The sequence below is a fragment of the Musa acuminata genome, chromosome BXJ1-11, assembly GCF_036884655.1.
Source record: "Musa acuminata AAA Group cultivar baxijiao chromosome BXJ1-11, Cavendish_Baxijiao_AAA, whole genome shotgun sequence".
NCBI lineage: Eukaryota > Viridiplantae > Streptophyta > Magnoliopsida > Zingiberales > Musaceae > Musa > Musa acuminata.
In genome coordinates, this window is record NC_088337.1 from 32428932 (window position 1) to 32446174 (window position 17243).

Genomic DNA, 17243 nt, shown 5'->3' on the forward strand with positions numbered 1-17243 from the left:
GAATTGACTCTCTGACATGCACTGTTGACATTACCAATCATTATTATGTAAAGCAGGAGCTAGGTAAAAGTTGTCCGAGGATCTCTATCAAACATTATTTTCTTACAACATAAGACTTGCACCGTTGACACTATCTGCTGAATGCCACAAGTAATTTGACTTACAGCTGCATGACATGGTTCTTGCAAACAAGCATGACATGATTCCTACGTACTTGAGTTTACAGAACCAGATTACAGGACATAAACCATCCCGACCTCCAGAAGGGATGCAGGAGGCATACGGAGGGCCACGTCAGGGCCCCGACAATTCCTTCTCAAGAAGTTGTAAGCAACGTCGATTGCCAGCTTTTTCATGATCGATGATCCTGGCTTTGCTTGAACATGAGAATGCCCCAGTATAAAGGTACACCCGAATTCACGCGCAGCCAGTAGATCCTCAAGCTCTTCCCTCACGGCCTCCGACAATGCTGAGTTATTGTTCTCCTCTAGGAAGAATCTGACCTTCTTTACTGTAGTCTCGGGTGCCAGCTCTATTGCATTTTCCTCAGAAGGAAGCTCAGTATTATAATCGAGGTGGCGGCGTGTGAGCAAATTGCTCCCAGCAACAGTAAGTCCATATTCATAACCATCCACTGACTCACTAGACTGATGTCCACCGAGTGATGCTTCGAGCCATACAAAGTCAGATAAACTTGCAATGAGCTCAGACTCAAAAGCATTAATGTCCTCCTGGACGTCACGGTACCCATACCGGACAATACACCTGTAAGAACGATGATTCGGTGGTCCGACACGCCCCACAAGATATCTTTCAGCAGGAGGCACAAACGGAACAGGAACAGATTTCACACACACAAAGACCAGGATGCGATGGAATGCAGGGAGGTTGGTGACAAAGTGGGAGAAATTGGCAGGCACGCCAGTGATGAGATCAGTGTAAACAAGGGCAATGCCAGGAACACGAACGATACCAAGTTTCTCGCCAAGGGCAAGAAGCCAATCCAAGGAGACCTTGTTGTGTAAGTCGAACTCATATTTCTTGATTGTGGCATAATGCCAGACAAACATGATAATCATGAGAAAGAGTGCAAGTAGGATAGGGAGCCAGGCACCCTCAAGGAACTTGATCAGGGAAGCAGAAAAGTAGAGGACCTCGATGGAGCCGAAGAAGAGAAGAAACACAAGGGCCAAGAATGGAGACTTGTGCCAGCAAAGGATCATGACTAGGGAAGTGAGGCATGTGGTCACCAGCATAACAGTGATTACTGCTAGTCCTGCATTGTGCAAACAGGAACGTAAGGAATCCCTGGAGTGAAAAAGATAAAAGAGTGCTAAGTGGAAAATGGCAACAGACATCAAATTAATATCTAAATAATTAAAAATACCAGAAGCATTTCCCATGTGCTTTATGTCTCTGAATCCAACGGCAACAGCGATACAGAGGATCATCAGCATCCAATTGACCTCTGGTATATAGATTTGACCATGAATTTTTTCAGAGGTGTGAACTACCTTGACTCTTGGAAAACACCCGAGTGATTGGCTCTGATTAATGATAGAAAATGTTCCGCTGATAATTGCTTGGCTCCCGACAACTGAAGCTAGTATTGCTATTCCAAGTACCGGCCATCTTAAGCATTCTATAGAAACAATATTAAAATCTCTAAGCAAAATTCTGGGTTTTCCATATTGATTAGAAGTGTCATGCACATTTACTTGCAACAGTCATAATCAGATAAACATAAAGCCAAATTTGCAGCATGTTTTTCACTATAAGACCAGGAAAGTCGGTGTCAAACCATCAAGTTGAAATGTATACTAAAATAATTAAATTATATTCATTACACAAGCTCTCTCGTAGATTCTTTTCTAAGATGCTGGCTGAGAGTAGCATGGTAAAAACAAAAACGCTAAAGAACAATGATTTTGATTATATTTAAGATATAGTGATTGACTCTGAATGTATCATATCTGTTCTCCTAATAATACTTTAATATAATGGCAGGAAACTTTAAATCGGATCAATTCTATTACTTAATGTGCATAGTTTTTTATTTCTAAGCTGTTATCCTATCATTTAACTATATTTGGAGACAATTTTTTGATTACTGATGCAAATAAACTCAAATTGTCCTATCATTTGCTAGAGGCACAGTGGATTATCCATTCTTCTAAGACAGATTCAGCTATTGACCTAAGTATTCAGCCTTTCTGCCTTTCTCAACATAAGTTCAAAATTTCTGAAAACACACATGAATTTCAAATTCTTTTAATACAGATGCATATTTCTTGAGGTAGACTACAAATGTTGCTTTGCCCATCGATTGGATACTTGTTCACATCCTCTCTCTTTAAGACATTCTTAATGAGTATACTTCATCCTTGGACATGTCATACAAATCAAGAAACATAATTTTGCTACATTAATTCCTCAAAAAGTAGTAGATCTTTGAAGTCATTTTGAAGTTGTGAACTCCTATCCTTTACACAATACTTTCTCAGAATCTCATTTATTGCTAGTCAGTGCCAAGTATCCTTTTACACCCTGATTTCCATTTTTGATTTCCTTTTTAATTATTATATCATTGAAATCTAAATTCATTATAAAAAAGCCTTTCATACATTACATGTCAGACCTAGTTCTTTAGTCATAATCATTGATTGTTAGATACCCAAGTACAGCACCAGACACGTGATAAACTTAATCCTCTCTCCGACATCATATAGTTTAAACCAATTATCTCTGGGGTTAGGTCTTTAACTAACAGTGACTTCATGCTAGTTCACCAGCAATCACACTCATAATGCTGTACATCCTCTCTCAAAGATACTGAAGTGAAAAGATCTGTTTGACCTCTTGAAAACAGCCAACCGGACTACCAATCATGCACCCGCAGGAAGTTACCTAAATCTGACTTATTAGATAAATATTGTCATATAGAGAACACTATAGTACTTGATATTATAAATAATTTAATGATTTTAAAATGGAAATATTACTTTTGTAGTAGATTGTTGCTCCATGTCATTTATGTTAAGCTATATGTGTGACAAGCGCATTACTGTGAATTAAGAGCACATACCTGGAACCGAAGCATAAAAGCCAATCTGGTAACTGGTATAGATTCTATGATGCTTCGACAAGTAAGCAGCTTGACCCATGTATGCCAAAATGAGCGAGGGATAAACTACGAAAGTGAAAGCAACCTAAGATAGGCATAGAAATATAAGATCAATTACAAGTTGATAGATGAAAAAGAAGATAAATTAATAAATTTCCAAAAAAAAAAAAAGAACCTGAATTGCAGTGTACGAGAAGTGACCGAGGTCTGCAAACATTGCCTCTGATCCTGTTATTGTAGTGCTTTTGAAGTAAGTCAGGAATTGTTTAATTTAATGTGTTCAAAATTTAACTACTGGTAAAGTTATTGGGGTTTAATCTTCAATGGAAATAATAAGAAATCACTAGTTCATAGGTTTTCCATAACTACAAATGCAAGGGTTTGAGTAATTGTTGATGTGGGACACTTGCATTTATTCTTTTGCATAACTATATTTGGATTCATGAGATTAACATATTCATAATGCCAGAAAGAAGTCCTAAAGCAGCTACTAGTAGATTATTAATGAAAAAGATAATATTTTGAATTTACCTGTTATGCACAGTAATATCCCACCCAATGACATCCAGCCACCCTTTTTTGTCTTTTTCAAGAACTTAAACATATAATATGGAGAAAGTGCTTGATAGACATGTTGGTTCCAGCGGATGATATTGTATATGCCAAGGCCGCTGATGCACAATAGCCAAGTCAGAACAACTGGTGCAAACAGAATTCCAACCCGATGTGTACCATAGTGTTGAAGTGCAAACAAACATACTAAAATGAAGCATGTTATTGGTACCACCGCATCTGCATACATGGATGTTTCATCAGACAAGATATTGATCTATGATTTATATGGTTTCTCATAACTAATTTGCATCAGACACAATTACAAGATGATTTTATCTTAGTGCAATTCAATTTCATGGGCTTATCAGTCTGTGTTCTAACTTTCCTTGGACTCCTTTAGATATCAACCAACATTAAATTTACAGCTAAGCACTGGCATCATTCATGTTGTTCCAGAGGACAATTTTAGAAGCATAATTCATTAATTGACTAACAATCTTAAAATAACATTCTCAGATCAAGTTAGTTACTTCAAACAGAAGTATTCATATTTGCTATATTCAAGGTTGTGGTTGTTTTAGTTTCTGCTCTATTGGCTGTTTCATGCAGAATAATATAAGTAGAACAAGTCGTAGGTTTGCAAAGATAATATTCAAATAATGAGGTCATTGATGATTTAATTGGCATTTTGCTACAACCAAATGGTCAAATCTATCAGAAAGTTGCATTCAAATAACAGTAGTTATCAGAGAATTACAGTTAGATGGCCATGGTCCACACTCCGTATGTAAAACCTGAACAGAATTAAGGATGAAGGAGAATATAGACACCATAAGGGAACCCTGAAGAAAGGAACTAAGAGGAACAAAAGGCTCAGAAAGAAGGAAAATGGCTCTTACACAAGGATAATTAAATCCTTGAGTTTGTGAAGATTTATGCAGCTTAGATTTGAGCAGAAGCTCTACACCAAAAAGGAACAATAGATAAATGACATGATATATGGAGTTATCAAGCTAATAAGGATTTTCCTGCATATAACAATCTAGTGATTGTTTCAACATACTGTATCACACCATGAAAAAGGTGAAAGTATTGAAAAGGGAGTTTGCAACTTTCTCATTCATCGTAACGCTAGTGAAACAGTCTCTGTTACACACCCCCAAAAAAAAAGAAGCATCCAAAGAAAAAAAAAGAAGCATTCATGAATTAGCTAATTTTACATTCATGGTGATGCTTGGACATGGACAGCTCAAGCCCTGAAACTGCAGAAAAAACTGGAGACAAAAGGAGAAGGTTAGCAGAATCATAAGGTATCTTTACAGAAGTATAGGAAAGCAAAATGATGATCGCACGTACCTGATATGGCTGGAGTGAGAACTCCATCACCAATTACCATACAGGTACCGAGCATAACTACAATCAACAGAGCAACATGCAGGCTCTTGTGCTTCTCAAGCCAAATTTTGATCCTTGACCTGTTTGTTGTTTCCGGAGGGTGCTCATATTTGTAAGTAGAGAGATCTTCATCTGCAACCTGTCTGTTTGGCAGAAGGCTTACGTTTGCATGTCGACATATCAAAGAGTACAATGCAAAAGTACCTCCTGCAAAATAATCAATTAGACATTGAAAACAGGTCAATCTCATTGCTGCAGAAAAGATATCTCAATGGCTACAGACTTACCCTCGCCATTGTCATCAGCCCTTAGAACTATAAAGACATATTTGAAGAGAGGAACTAGTGTAAGAGTCCAGAATACAAATGACAGTGCACCAAAGATCTCTTCATTTGTTTCTGAATGTGTGATATCTTCCGCAAATGTACTCTTGAAGACATATAGAGGAGATATACTCAAGTCTCCATAAACCACACCCAAGCTCTGATATGCCAGAAACAGCATGGTCTTCCAAGAATCTTTCTGAAAATCAACTAAAGTCTTTCAGCAAATAATCTAAATTTCAAATAAGAAGAGCAAAACACCAATGTCTTCATCACCAAAGTTTGTCACATCCACTTGTAAGTCGCAATCACTATCACTGTCTCAAGAAATCTGCAAGAAGAAAGTAACAACAGAGACTAATAAAGCAAAAGGCTAGACCTTCTGAAATATCGGGATGCTCCCAATCTCGGGATCCATTGTTCAACTGGAACTTTATTCTTCAGGTACAATCGCTATCTCAGAGCTACTTTCACCGGAAGATCTGCATTATGACAGCATAAATATCCGAGAATTGTAATATAAGCAAACCACAAAAAAGAAGATTTCAGACAATTTATTTCAAAGCTCAGCAAGCAAAGATAACCTCCCACACACATAATGCTCTGCCCAATCCCAAACTTAACCCTAACACAATCAATCTCCCACAGAATAGTCCCTTGAACATCGGCTTTCAACACAATTCCTCTATTGTTAAACAAAACAATAAAAAGTGGGTTACCTTATCATGTCATGCTGATCAGAAACTAAGGAGAAGAAAGTTTAACATTGATAGAAATGAAGAAGCCATGTGCAACATAATCTACCAACACACAAAGTTCAAATGTTGCTACTCCCACATGGCCAACTAAATTTTTATCAGCTCCACAGACTTTGCATCAAATAGGTAGTGGATTTCAAGGTAAAAGAAGGGAGAAAGGATAGCCAAAATGTCAAAAGCAAGGAAAAAGATGGCGGGGCAATGAAAATACCAGAAGTTGGAGGAAGAAAGCAAGGGGAGCAAATCCACATGAGCTTCACAGGCACACTCGTCATATCCAACCACAAAGGGTACTGGTAGCATTAATGTGGTGAGACTTTGCAACCAGAAAAAATCTAAATTAAATATGTCTTTTCAACCAAAAGCTAGTCATAAAATCCACTTATTTAGCAATTTCAACACAATGGATATCAGATTATTCGAACTCACTGGCCCTTCGAAAAGGTAGTTCAAAGAATCATAAAAATGCGATTTTTACGACGAGTTTTCACTCAAGAACGAAGCAATGAAAGCGAGAACGCCGAGAAGGGAAGCACACACACCATGTGGATGGAGAAGAGCGGATTGGAGAGCACTGGGGTGGGCCAGACCGGTCGAGCACCGCTGCTGCATTGCGACACGACACAGCCGAAAGCGATCGTTACCACTCGCGCCTAACGCACCAGGACCGACCAAACCCTAACCTTCCAAATCCTCGCCGTCGCCTCTCCTCCTCTCGCCCGTTGCTACTTTCTTTGTCCTTATCGCTGCCTTCCTTCCCCTCACACGACAGCAACACCAACGCAGAACCTAAAAGATCGAGACTTGACCATCTTCTAGCACTATACTACTCTTTAATGGAACAACTGACAAGTCCCCGATCAAACGCCTCGGCGGTCCTTCCTCATTCCCCTCTACTCGCCTTCGATATCTTCCTATCTCCTCGAATTAATGCGAGACCTGCCACCAACTAGAGCCATTAAATAGCCGCCCACCCATATGGCCCTCGAATCGCCTTCCAAAATCCCATCTTTACGAAGAAAGCTCGGCGAAATCTAAACCCCATTGCAAGGATTTCAGCTCAAGATAATCATCCAAGCAATGCTTTAGGAGATTCAGCGATCCATTCCCTCGCCATTATTGCCGCTTCTCCGACGGGTTTACCGAGAGTGAGATCTGTGAACAGGCCGGGGAGAAGCCGGGACGAAACAATTGTTTAACGACAATTATTGGTACTCATTTACACTTACCCCTCTACGTACCCTTCTTATTATTGGAAACGTCGTCGCTGCCTTGTGCACGATGCAGGTCGGGTATCAAGTGAGTAGAAAATAAGCGGGTTGGAAAAGTGTGCTCGTATTATAATATATCGCTACGTTATGTCGGCACCGCAAAATCCGAAATGTCGGAATAAATGTCTGGTGATTGGGATCACGCTTTAATTAACTCAAATCTTATCGTATGCGTATCTTTTAGCGGTCTGTAATTGGACCAAATTTAATGTTTGTATCATTATATACATGAACAAGAAATATCTCATTCCAAACAAAAATTAATTTATAGTTTTATTTTTTGGTGTTATGTTGTGCTCTTATCCTAGACTGATAAAATCATTTAATCTCACATTGATTAATGAGTATGGGAATAAGCATTCATAAACGATCGACCAAATGATCCCATATCGTATGTTAATAACATAAAATCATCTTTATCAGTAGTACATGCCAATCAGTAATCGATAGTACTCTTTTCGATACCAAAGCACGAAACGTATACATACATATGTATATGTATACCGAATTCTCTTTTTTACCGAGGGAGCAACAAAGGAGTCCGTCGGAGATCGCTAATTGATCGCCAAGGTTTGAGAATTCCCTCTTCCCGCCCCTCCTCCAATCGCTGCATGCTTCTTGCTTCTCGATGCGCTAAGGGTACCAATTTCGGTTCCGGATCGTGATCTTTCGCTCTCAAAACGCGCTTCGGATCGGTCAGATTGCTTGAGATTTGTCCCTTTTCTTGCCATTCCCGTCAGATTGGTAAACTGATCCGATTTGCTTGCTTTCATCTTCTGTTCTGCTGAGGATTGGATGAAAAGCCTCGTCTCTTTCTTTTCTTTTGGGGCCTTTTGCGGATTTGATGTGTACTCTGATGTTACAGCTTTATGTAATTTGATCTGTTCTTAGATCTTTGGTTGGGAACGGTTTTCGGAGAAAGAAAACAGGGGATTGTGTGATTATGTACTTGGATCTTGGTGTTGAAGGTGGGGGAGGAGTAGGTTAGTCGGGGATCTCTCAAGTATATCCCGTATGTTCTTGGGGTCTGCCTTTTCCGAGGAATGTATGATTAGCTTGTGAAACTGGGGGTCCAAATAGCTCGAAAGAGTTGTAGGTGGAAGGAGGACAACCATACGGTTGGCCCTTTTCTCGAATTACCACAACTCGATTTAGTCCTCGAAGACAAATTCTAGGGTTCTAGCGTTTTTTTTCTTCACATTACCTGACCTATGACCATTCAATGAAATTATTTGTACTCTGATCGAGTTAATTTTTTGGTGCAGTTCTAAAGATGGAATTTTCATGATGCCTCACAATTGAGATTCTGGTGGCCAGCATAGAACCAATTGAGACCTTCGCTTGTGACAAGCCACCAGGTCAGTAACGTAATAAACTTGGGTTTTATCCTCTTTTTCATCCTCAGCACGAAGGGGCATTTAAGCAAGAGAGTTTACCAACGTAAAAGTTCCTGAAAAAGAATGTGTCAACTTTGCCTTGACTTCTCATCAAGATATCTCAGTTATGGCTTCTTTCGATCTTATCCTCCTATGCATGCCATTGTGGTTGTTTCTGATAATTCTGCAAGTATTTCTTTTAATTAGAATTGATGCTCCGTTGCCTTCAACAGAATAGAGAACACTTCCAGTTTTCATTGAGGACCTACAAAATAAAACTATGTCGGACAGCACCTTTTGAAGTGAATCATGATCTCATAAAATTTCATTTTAACGACCTTTTATACCTTCCATACTACAATTCTAATTGGCTTAATAAACTTTCTAAATCAAATTATATCCACATTGTGTTTTATAGATTTTTATTTTTTTTTGTTGCTGCAAAGGGTAAGTGATGAAGGCAAGATTCAAGCTCAAGGCCTTGCGATATACTATTATTGTCTTCACCAACTAAACTATGTGACACCTTCAGTTTTATAAATATTAATACAACTCAATATAGGATTGTAAAAACATCCGAAATAGCCTATAATGCGAATGATGGAAATTTTGTTGAAATTTGACTCTTCTCTATAATATACCTTAATAGGATCTTTATCTTGACCGCGCATTTGGTTTCTTTTCTAGGCTATGCATCACAGTTGGTGTTTATTAGAAATTAGTTTACTTTTCATATTCAATACAATCTGGCACAAGTAAACTAGCACTGTTATTTTGACCCTTCAGCTTTGGCCACTTGTAGACCCAAAGATTAGAAATGCTTTCTAGCAAAGCTGTAACTTACCAAATGATAGTTTTGCTATCATGGCCTGTTGAATTCATCATGTATCTTTTCCTGCTGTGTAGACAAAAGATTTTATAAAAGGTGGACATCTGTGTTTTCGGATCTATAATCATGGCTTGTTCAAGTGATAATCTTTTCTGAAGTAATTGCTTGTGAACAATACTTGGAAGTGCGACTTGGTAGAAATTAGACATTATCAGAGAGGATCTTGCTCGCATATATGTAGCTGAATTAACATCTGTTGTTGCCCACCTTCATGCAAATGGTATAATGCACTGGGACCTCTAGCCTGAGAATGTTCTCCTGGATGCAGATGATCATGTGAGACCTTCTTTCTCTTGTTCTGCTTTTTTTCCAATCTGCTGTCTTTCTCAATTTTCCCAAGAATGGGTTTCACTAGATCAAACTTCCAATCTGCATCTTTCTCAAGTTTGTCATGTTCTTTTAGGCCATGCCAACTGACTTTGGTCTGGCAAAGAAGTTTGATGAAAACACTAGATCAAACTCCCTCTGCGGAACACTGGTATATGGCACCTGAAATCGTTCCCCGAAAAGGGCCATGATAAAGCTGCTAATTAGTGGAGTGTTGGAATTCTTCTGTTTGAGATGCTGACAGGGAAGGTTGGTTTTTCCTCACCACTCATCGCATTAGCATTTTATGCATGTTTAATGTTTTGGTTGATATGCAAACAATCTTTCTACGGAGCACGTACATTAACTTTTATGATGCTTAATCTGGAGATGTGGGCTTGCGTCTTGAAACTACTAGAAGAAATGGATCTCTACATAGTTTTGATGATGGTTATGCTTGCGTTCAAGTGGAAAGTTCTTAGGCTATTATTTTTCCTTGGTCTCAATTGCTGCAGAGAGAAGCAAACAAGCGCCTTGGAAGTCGCAGTGGCCCTCGCAGCGGCGGCAATGAGATAGAGAACCATAAGTGGTTCAAATCTATTGCTTGGAAAAAAACTGATGCAACGGGAGATCCGGCCTAGTGTTTCTGGACACGGTTGCATTTCCAACTTTGACGAGCGATGGACGACCATGCTGGTGTTGGACTCACCGATTTCCGGCCCAATTGCTGGAGAAAACGACGTACGTGAGGTCCGCTCCTTTTCTTCAGAAGCCGAGTACTATCACAAGAGATTCCAAGTGCTCACCGTATCCGTTTTGTAGGACAACGGTGGATGAATGATGCGCTTCTGTCTTGTTGCAGCACCAAAGATTACTGCTTATGAAATTGAGAAAGTGGTAAGACAGAATAAAAGGAGAAAATGTAAGGATGTAAGCCACACTGACAGCTACTCTTTCCATGAGATTGACTCCTCGTCAATGGGCTCTTGCTCTCTTAACCCGTTCTCCACGCAGGTGAAGAAAGAACACTGAATCTGGACTAGCTTGTCAAATCAGTCCTACTAGGCCGAGGAAATAAAACACAGCAATAATTTCGCCGTGCCGGGGTCCAAGCTAGGCCACCAGCTAGCGGCAGTGAAGAGGCTTCTCAGGCCATCCCACCCGAGAAAGAGACTTCCGTGGAGGTGTCCAAGCCAGGCCGTTCTACTTCATCGACGTCGGCATCAAAAGGTCATCCCCGTCTCTCTCACCCCGCCAAGGTGAATGGGTTGGCTCTTCGTCCTGTTCACTGAGATCTTCTGTGCAACAGCTCGCACGTGTTTGCCAGGCGGGCTGCTTCGACCATGTGTCATTTCCTCCTCTCTTTTTTATGCGCACAGGCGAAGGGCTGACGGAGGAAGAGGATAATGTGGGTCCGACCACATGGCGAGGCGGCTGCTGCGTGCGGGCCACAGTGTTACGGTGACCCGTCAAGAGCTGAAATCTGGATAGAATACGATGATGGATTTTTTTTTTTTTTTTTGGCCACTGCAACATCTCATTGATGGTTGAAAAGCCCTTGAATCCGAAGTAATGGTATGTCACCTGACTTCTTTCGTTTTTAGTAATAATATATAATCAATATTTGGTTTAAATTTATTCTTATCATACAAAATATATGTTTTTTTTTTTGCAAAGGATAAAGAAGGAATTTTTTCAAATGTCCTCCTTTTTTTGTATCCTTTAGTTGGAGAATGCTTCGGTCACGTCTGACATCACACGCTTGATTCCACTGGTTTGCTCTCCGGGGACGTGAGATCAACCAAAGCAAATTCCAGGCACGCGATCAATAGCGGAGGGACCTTTCCACACGTGGCTGACAGATGGCGCTCCGCATACCAGTCTAACGATCGGACGGCTCCGCGAGGATCATGGAACGACAACCCTCCCGACCACACGTTGACCACGTTGACGAAGCCGAAGAGGAGGAGGATAAAACAATCCACGCTGGGGGCCCATTCCCGTCGTTTTAGGCGGGTGGGTTTTGCTTCCCCGGGCCCCACTCGTGCCAGCCGCCGCAAAACAACGGACGGGATGGCGCCACGTCTGCCGCAACCCTTGCCGCACCACAAGAGCCACGCCCGACAGATTATTAATATATGTCACCGAATGAGATCATCATCGTGCAGTACGACTCAACGACAATATCTCTTCACAACAGACATACAGTGCAATGGTAACATTTCCGCCGCTTACGGTACTCGCTTGGTATAACACACTAATACTCCGGTTTTAACTGGATGAGAGATCGAAAAGACCCCTGTTGAAGGGTAGTATTGTCATTTAAGACATTGGAAGCTGCAGCCTCGAACAGGAAGAAGTCCGCGTCGAACTCGGCGAACTCGTCCCCGGCCGCCTCGCCGCACGGCCGTCTCGGCAGGTAGAACTCGCCTGTGTACTGCGGCGGGTCGATGCTGAACCCGAAGGCGTCGACGTCGCCGTAGCCGAGGAAGTCGAACGGCGTCTGGTCGGCGCCGTTGCGGAGGACGGAGGTCGGGGAGGGGAACGGGTTGTCCGAGGCGTCGTCCCTGGCGGAGGAGGTGGATTCGCTGCCTTCGACGCCAGCCGACGTGTCCTTCACGACGGGGAAGTTGGTCACGGCCTTGGCGCCCTTCAGCCTGACGGCCGCGTCGTCGTACACGGCGGCCGCCTCCTCCGCGGTGTCGAAGGTACCGAGCCACACCCGCTTCCGCCGCGTCGGGTCGCGGATCTCCGCCGCCCACCTGCCCCAGGGCCTCTGCCGTACGCCTCGGAACCGCTTCCGGCAGCTGGGGTTCACCGCCCTCATGGGCGGCCGCCGTTTGAGCGGCGCGCGGCAGGGGTCGGCCGCGATCCCGATCTCCAGGACATGCCTCTTCACGCGGCGACATGCGGTCCCGGAAGGCCCCTCGTCATCGCTGGAAGAGGAATCAGTAGCGTCGGCGTCGGTGCAGTGGATGAGCACGAGCCTCTCCCGGCGACCACTCGTCGCCGCCGGTACCGTCTTTCTGGTGGTGGTGACTTTCTCGGAGAACTTCACCGCGGCGCCGAGGACCGTCGGATTCATAGCACGAAGCCACGGATCAGACGGCCGGCGGCAAACTCGCAGTATCATCAACCACGTCAAAGCCAAAAAGAGACCCCCCCCCCCCCCCCCTCTCTCACTTCAACGACTCCCGATCGAAGTAACCAGAAGCGAGTTCATCCTCTTTCCGGATCACAGACCGACAAGGTTTTAACGAGGGTTTATTCCGGAGACCAAGCAAGGATAAGGAAGGAGGAGAGAGAAGGCGAAGCCCGAGCGAAGCAACGGGAGACGAGGGGGGCATTTAACGACGGTCGAACCCTCCAGGGGCTCATAATTATGAAATACCCAAACTACCCCTAATCTGTCTCCATATGGCCAAAACTGCGCCACCGATGAGTACGCGCTGCAGCACGAATCTCGAAGTGCACCCGAATGGCAACCAAGCATATAAAATACTAAATATAAGAAAAGGAATGGAAGAGCGGACGGAAAAGGCATCGGCTGCAGGGCTTGGGATTTGTCCGCGCACGTGAGGTGACGTTCACAGCACCAGCTTTGTGTCGCGATACAAGCCACGAGAGAGCAGGAAATGACCCTTAAAAAACTAATGGAAAGTTCCACGAATGCCTCCAACTTTCCGGATCCGACAGAGAACGAACGCTTTAGCAGATCCGGCGCGTCATAATGTCAGATTCGCCAACCTATGACTCACGATGTTCCAGGCTAAATAGTTGGCGGATTCAATCATATGATATATATATATTTTTTCTTTCTTTGGATATTTTTTATAATTAATCTAAAAAATAAAATCAGAATATTCTAGAAGGTGCCATGTTAGCTTACTAACATTAAAAAATGTTATTTAAATAAAGTATAATTAATTAAAAGTATCCTGTCCTGTGCATCGATGAAGTAACATCCGATGGATTCTTCGTCCGCCGGTTGAGAGATTTTACATTGATGTCAGTCCACAACCAAGGAATCTTTTCAGGTCAGCAGTGTGAGGTGGAAGACCCGCACAAAGATTTCTTTCTTCAAAGTTTCTCTCGCATGGAAAGTACAAATAAGTTATTCATGACTGATGAAGGGTGATCAAAATGACGGCCTACTAATTATGAGCCTTCCACTAATTAAGACAGTGGTAGGCCACTGTATGTCTAGATTTATCTCTTCTTGTGAGACATGACGGATGCGACAAGCCTCGTTCATGATTAATTTGCTCCTATTTTTCACAAAGAAAAATATGTTAAAATTCTTCTTAATAGAAAGATTGATAGTGTTTATATTCGTTCTAATGACTCATTAATCTGATGAAGCTGAATCGTAGAAATCTATGGTATGTGTAGTTTTTGCTAGAAAAAGGAAGAAATCTAAAAGATACTGTCATCTTATTCGAACAAAATTAGATGTACAGTAGTCATACAGTAATGGCAGGCAAGACTGTTATCAATGTCAAAAAAAATCAGTGTTGTCGGCGCTGAGATCACATTAGAAGATCAAGCTGATGTTGAAGACTTTCGGTGATTGGGTTTGGCCTGGAGAAATGGTCATCGACTCCATGACATACAGCATACTTCAGGCTCACGGAAAGTGCCAGGAATCTTGCACCGTGGCTGCATGCATTTTGCATACACTAAAAGATCAAGCAGATGACCGAGAGGTTGAAGAAAGCGCAGAGAGAGAGAGAGAGAGATCACTGCATCGTCTTAATGGGGTCACGGCTGGTTCAGATTCATTGGAGGGGTGTGCCAAATTGAGAAGCGAATCTAAGTGGGGAAAGCATTTGCTTGATCTTGTGGTTGTCCTTTTCATGGCAGGGTAAGATAAAAGAGTCAATCGAGAATCAATGTCATACCTTATCTGAAACATTCTTTTGTCTGACATGAGTACACAGATATTACAATCTTAAAAACGTGGTTGAATTAGTCCAAATCTATCTTCCCATAAATAAATAGTAATATTCTTTCGTGTTGAATAAAAAAATATTATAAATTAAAATACTTGTATAAATATAAAATTGAGATATTATAAATTATTTATCTGACTAGTTATATATATATATATATATATATATATATATATATATTCAACCTGTTCAATTTGAAGTTACACCGAAGAGAGTCGTTCTTCTTTCTCTCCGATTCATCCTACTATTTGATAAGGGTAATAATAGCGATAAGACTTAGGTTGACGTCAATTGCCCCAGATGATATCTCGCAACACCTGGTCAACACGGACCGGAACGCCGACCGAGGCACATTAACATCCTGCTCAGGCTCGATCCTTCACGCTACGCCAACACCGCTGTCAGACGTTACCAGGAGTACGATCCTATTCCCTACAAGCGTGCACATCAGGAAACAATAAGCTTCTCTATAAATACCCTCGTGTTCTAAACGGAAAGGGGAGGGAGACAACAGATAGAAAACCCCCTGTGACTATTCACTAACTTGATCGTCGGAGGGGTCGGGCCGAGCTCTCTCGACCCGACCTATGTGCAGGTGCGAAGACGAAGGTCTCCTACTAAATGCCCAAGCGAGGAGCCCCCTCTTGGAGGAAACGGTGGAGGAAACGGTGACTCCTTCGCGATCGGACCACCGCAGTCAATCTCCTGCAGTCTCAAGGGTCGTCCTAGGAAGATCCCACATCATTCAGATCTGAATCAAGTCGCGTCGACCCTGAGGTCACGGCTTAAGGTTGTTTATACTAATACTATTACAACTCTCTAACTATCATAATTAAAACAGATGGATACTATAATTATGATTTATTATACATCTTTACCCAGTAAAATGAAACAACATTTATTAGGGTAGGTAAAACATGAAATGATATCCAACTAATGCCCGACATTACTTTAGGCCCAAAGACTAATCCATTAGGAAAATAAATATTATTTTTCACATTAACTATATGAAATCTATGTAGATGCACTCTAAATGGCAAATGATCAAACTCCAATCAAGCTTATAAATAGCAGAAAAATATATTAATATTATGAAAGCTAGCATGATATTTTTGTAAGCATAAAAATCATCGTTATTCTATTATTATATGAAAAATCAAATAATAATGTATCTAAATTTACGATGTGTACCTTTTGATGACATTCAAAAAGGTTTTATCCGATTAATGAGAGTACACTATTGTCGAATCCAATGACTATAGCGATGTAGATATACAAGAAGAAGTAGACTAGCCTTCTCGTTTCTTTTTATCCTTCGTAGGACCGTTATGAGAGGTAGATCATGAACAAAGGGGAGATGAGAATAGATATATACTCTCTCATTAATCAGTTTATATGACTAAGAGAAAATGAGAGAAGATTTGTAATCTCTTATTAATGTCAGTTGCTGCTTGTGACTAGGCTAGCGACCACTGGAGGTCGTTGCCCACAATAATACTATCATCGATAGTAAGCTGTCGATAGTAATTTGTTGACCAAACTCAAAAAATCTTACATCATACATAAGTAGATGATAAGACAGAATAGATAAAAAAGTAAATAAAAAAATAGACAAATCTTCAATGCATCGTAAATGAAAGTCAAATAACACCTTTTCGTGAGCGAAATGTACTAATAAATATATGTAAAGTATTTAATTTTAAGCCTAGCTTTGATACTAATTATAATTATAAAAAAAATCATCATTATGCTACTATTATATAATTTTTTGATACTAATATTTGAAATCAAATAACTGTAGATCTAAATATATGGTGCGTAAATTTAGATATCATTCAGAAATATTTTATATGATGTGCAGGTGCACCGTCGTCGAATCCGAAAGCTATCGTAACGTCGATTTACAAAAAGAACTAGATTCATATTCTCTTCTCTTCCTATATTTCACAAAACTTATAAGAACTAGATTAAAGACAATCAAGAGATATTCATGTGACTAAGGAGAGATAAGAAAAGCTTTATAATATCTAATTAATACCATATCTTCGTCTCTTTTTATCTATGTATCTTGAATATCCATTTATTCATATATTCACACGTTATTTGTTTAGTATCTTATCTTTTTATAAACAAGAGTAAATAGTCTAAAATAAACAATTAGAAGAGATCCATCGATAATCTCCTAATGAATTCTAGAATTTATTTTCTATTGATCGATAATCATAACTAAAATACAATCATATATATAATATATATTACCTAATTATATAACTATATAATCTAACAATATTTTA

General features: G+C 40.8%; 2 protein-coding genes across 5 annotated transcripts; both read right to left on the reverse strand.

Annotated features, from left to right (window-relative positions):
• Positions 1-60: 60 nt before the first annotated feature.
• LOC103972356 (probable potassium transporter 9) lies at positions 61-7334 on the reverse strand. Of its 4 annotated transcripts, none has more exons than XM_009386661.3 (10): positions 6698-7334; positions 5777-5879; positions 5362-5596; positions 5036-5281; positions 4900-4953; positions 3656-3916; positions 3300-3352; positions 3086-3209; positions 1388-1642; positions 61-1276 (listed from the first exon to the last, which is right to left on the reverse strand). In XM_009386661.3, the coding sequence occupies exons 2-10, from the start codon at positions 5813-5815 to the stop codon at positions 234-236; spliced, it is 2310 nt and encodes a 769-aa protein (XP_009384936.2). In that variant the 5' UTR covers positions 5816-5879; positions 6698-7334; the 3' UTR covers positions 61-233. The 4 variants fall into 4 exon arrangements, with proteins under 4 accessions (XP_009384936.2, XP_009384939.2, XP_009384937.2 ...); XM_009386664.3 differs by lacking the exon at positions 6698-7334 and adding an exon at positions 6585-6684; XM_009386662.3 differs by lacking the exon at positions 6698-7334 and adding an exon at positions 6367-6529.
• A 4826-nt stretch (positions 7335-12160) lies between these two features.
• LOC103972357 (pathogenesis-related genes transcriptional activator PTI6-like) lies at positions 12161-13325 on the reverse strand. Its single transcript, XM_065091184.1, has one exon. It carries the CDS (start codon positions 13128-13130, stop codon positions 12255-12257), a length of 876 nt encoding a protein of 291 aa, XP_064947256.1. The 5' UTR covers positions 13131-13325; the 3' UTR covers positions 12161-12254.
• Positions 13326-17243: the final 3918 nt, after the last annotated feature.

What these genes read in the sequence shown, in the direction of transcription:
- LOC103972357 (XM_065091184.1), bottom strand. Translation starts at nt 13,130, where the DNA reads ATGATACTGCGAGTTTGCCGCCGGCCGTCTGATCCGTGGCTTCGTGCT.
- LOC103972356 (XM_009386661.3), bottom strand. Translation starts at nt 5,815, where the DNA reads ATGGATCCCGAGATTGGGAGCATCCCGATATTTCAGAAG. An exon ending in GTCCAAGCATCACCATGAAT is followed by an intron (nt 3,917 to 4,899) that starts GTAAAATTAGCT and finishes CCATGTATGCAG; the next exon opens with ATGCGGTGGTACCAATAACA. An exon ending in GCACATGGGAAATGCTTCTG is followed by an intron (nt 1,277 to 1,387) that starts GTATTTTTAATT and finishes TGCACAATGCAG; the next exon opens with GACTAGCAGTAATCACTGTT.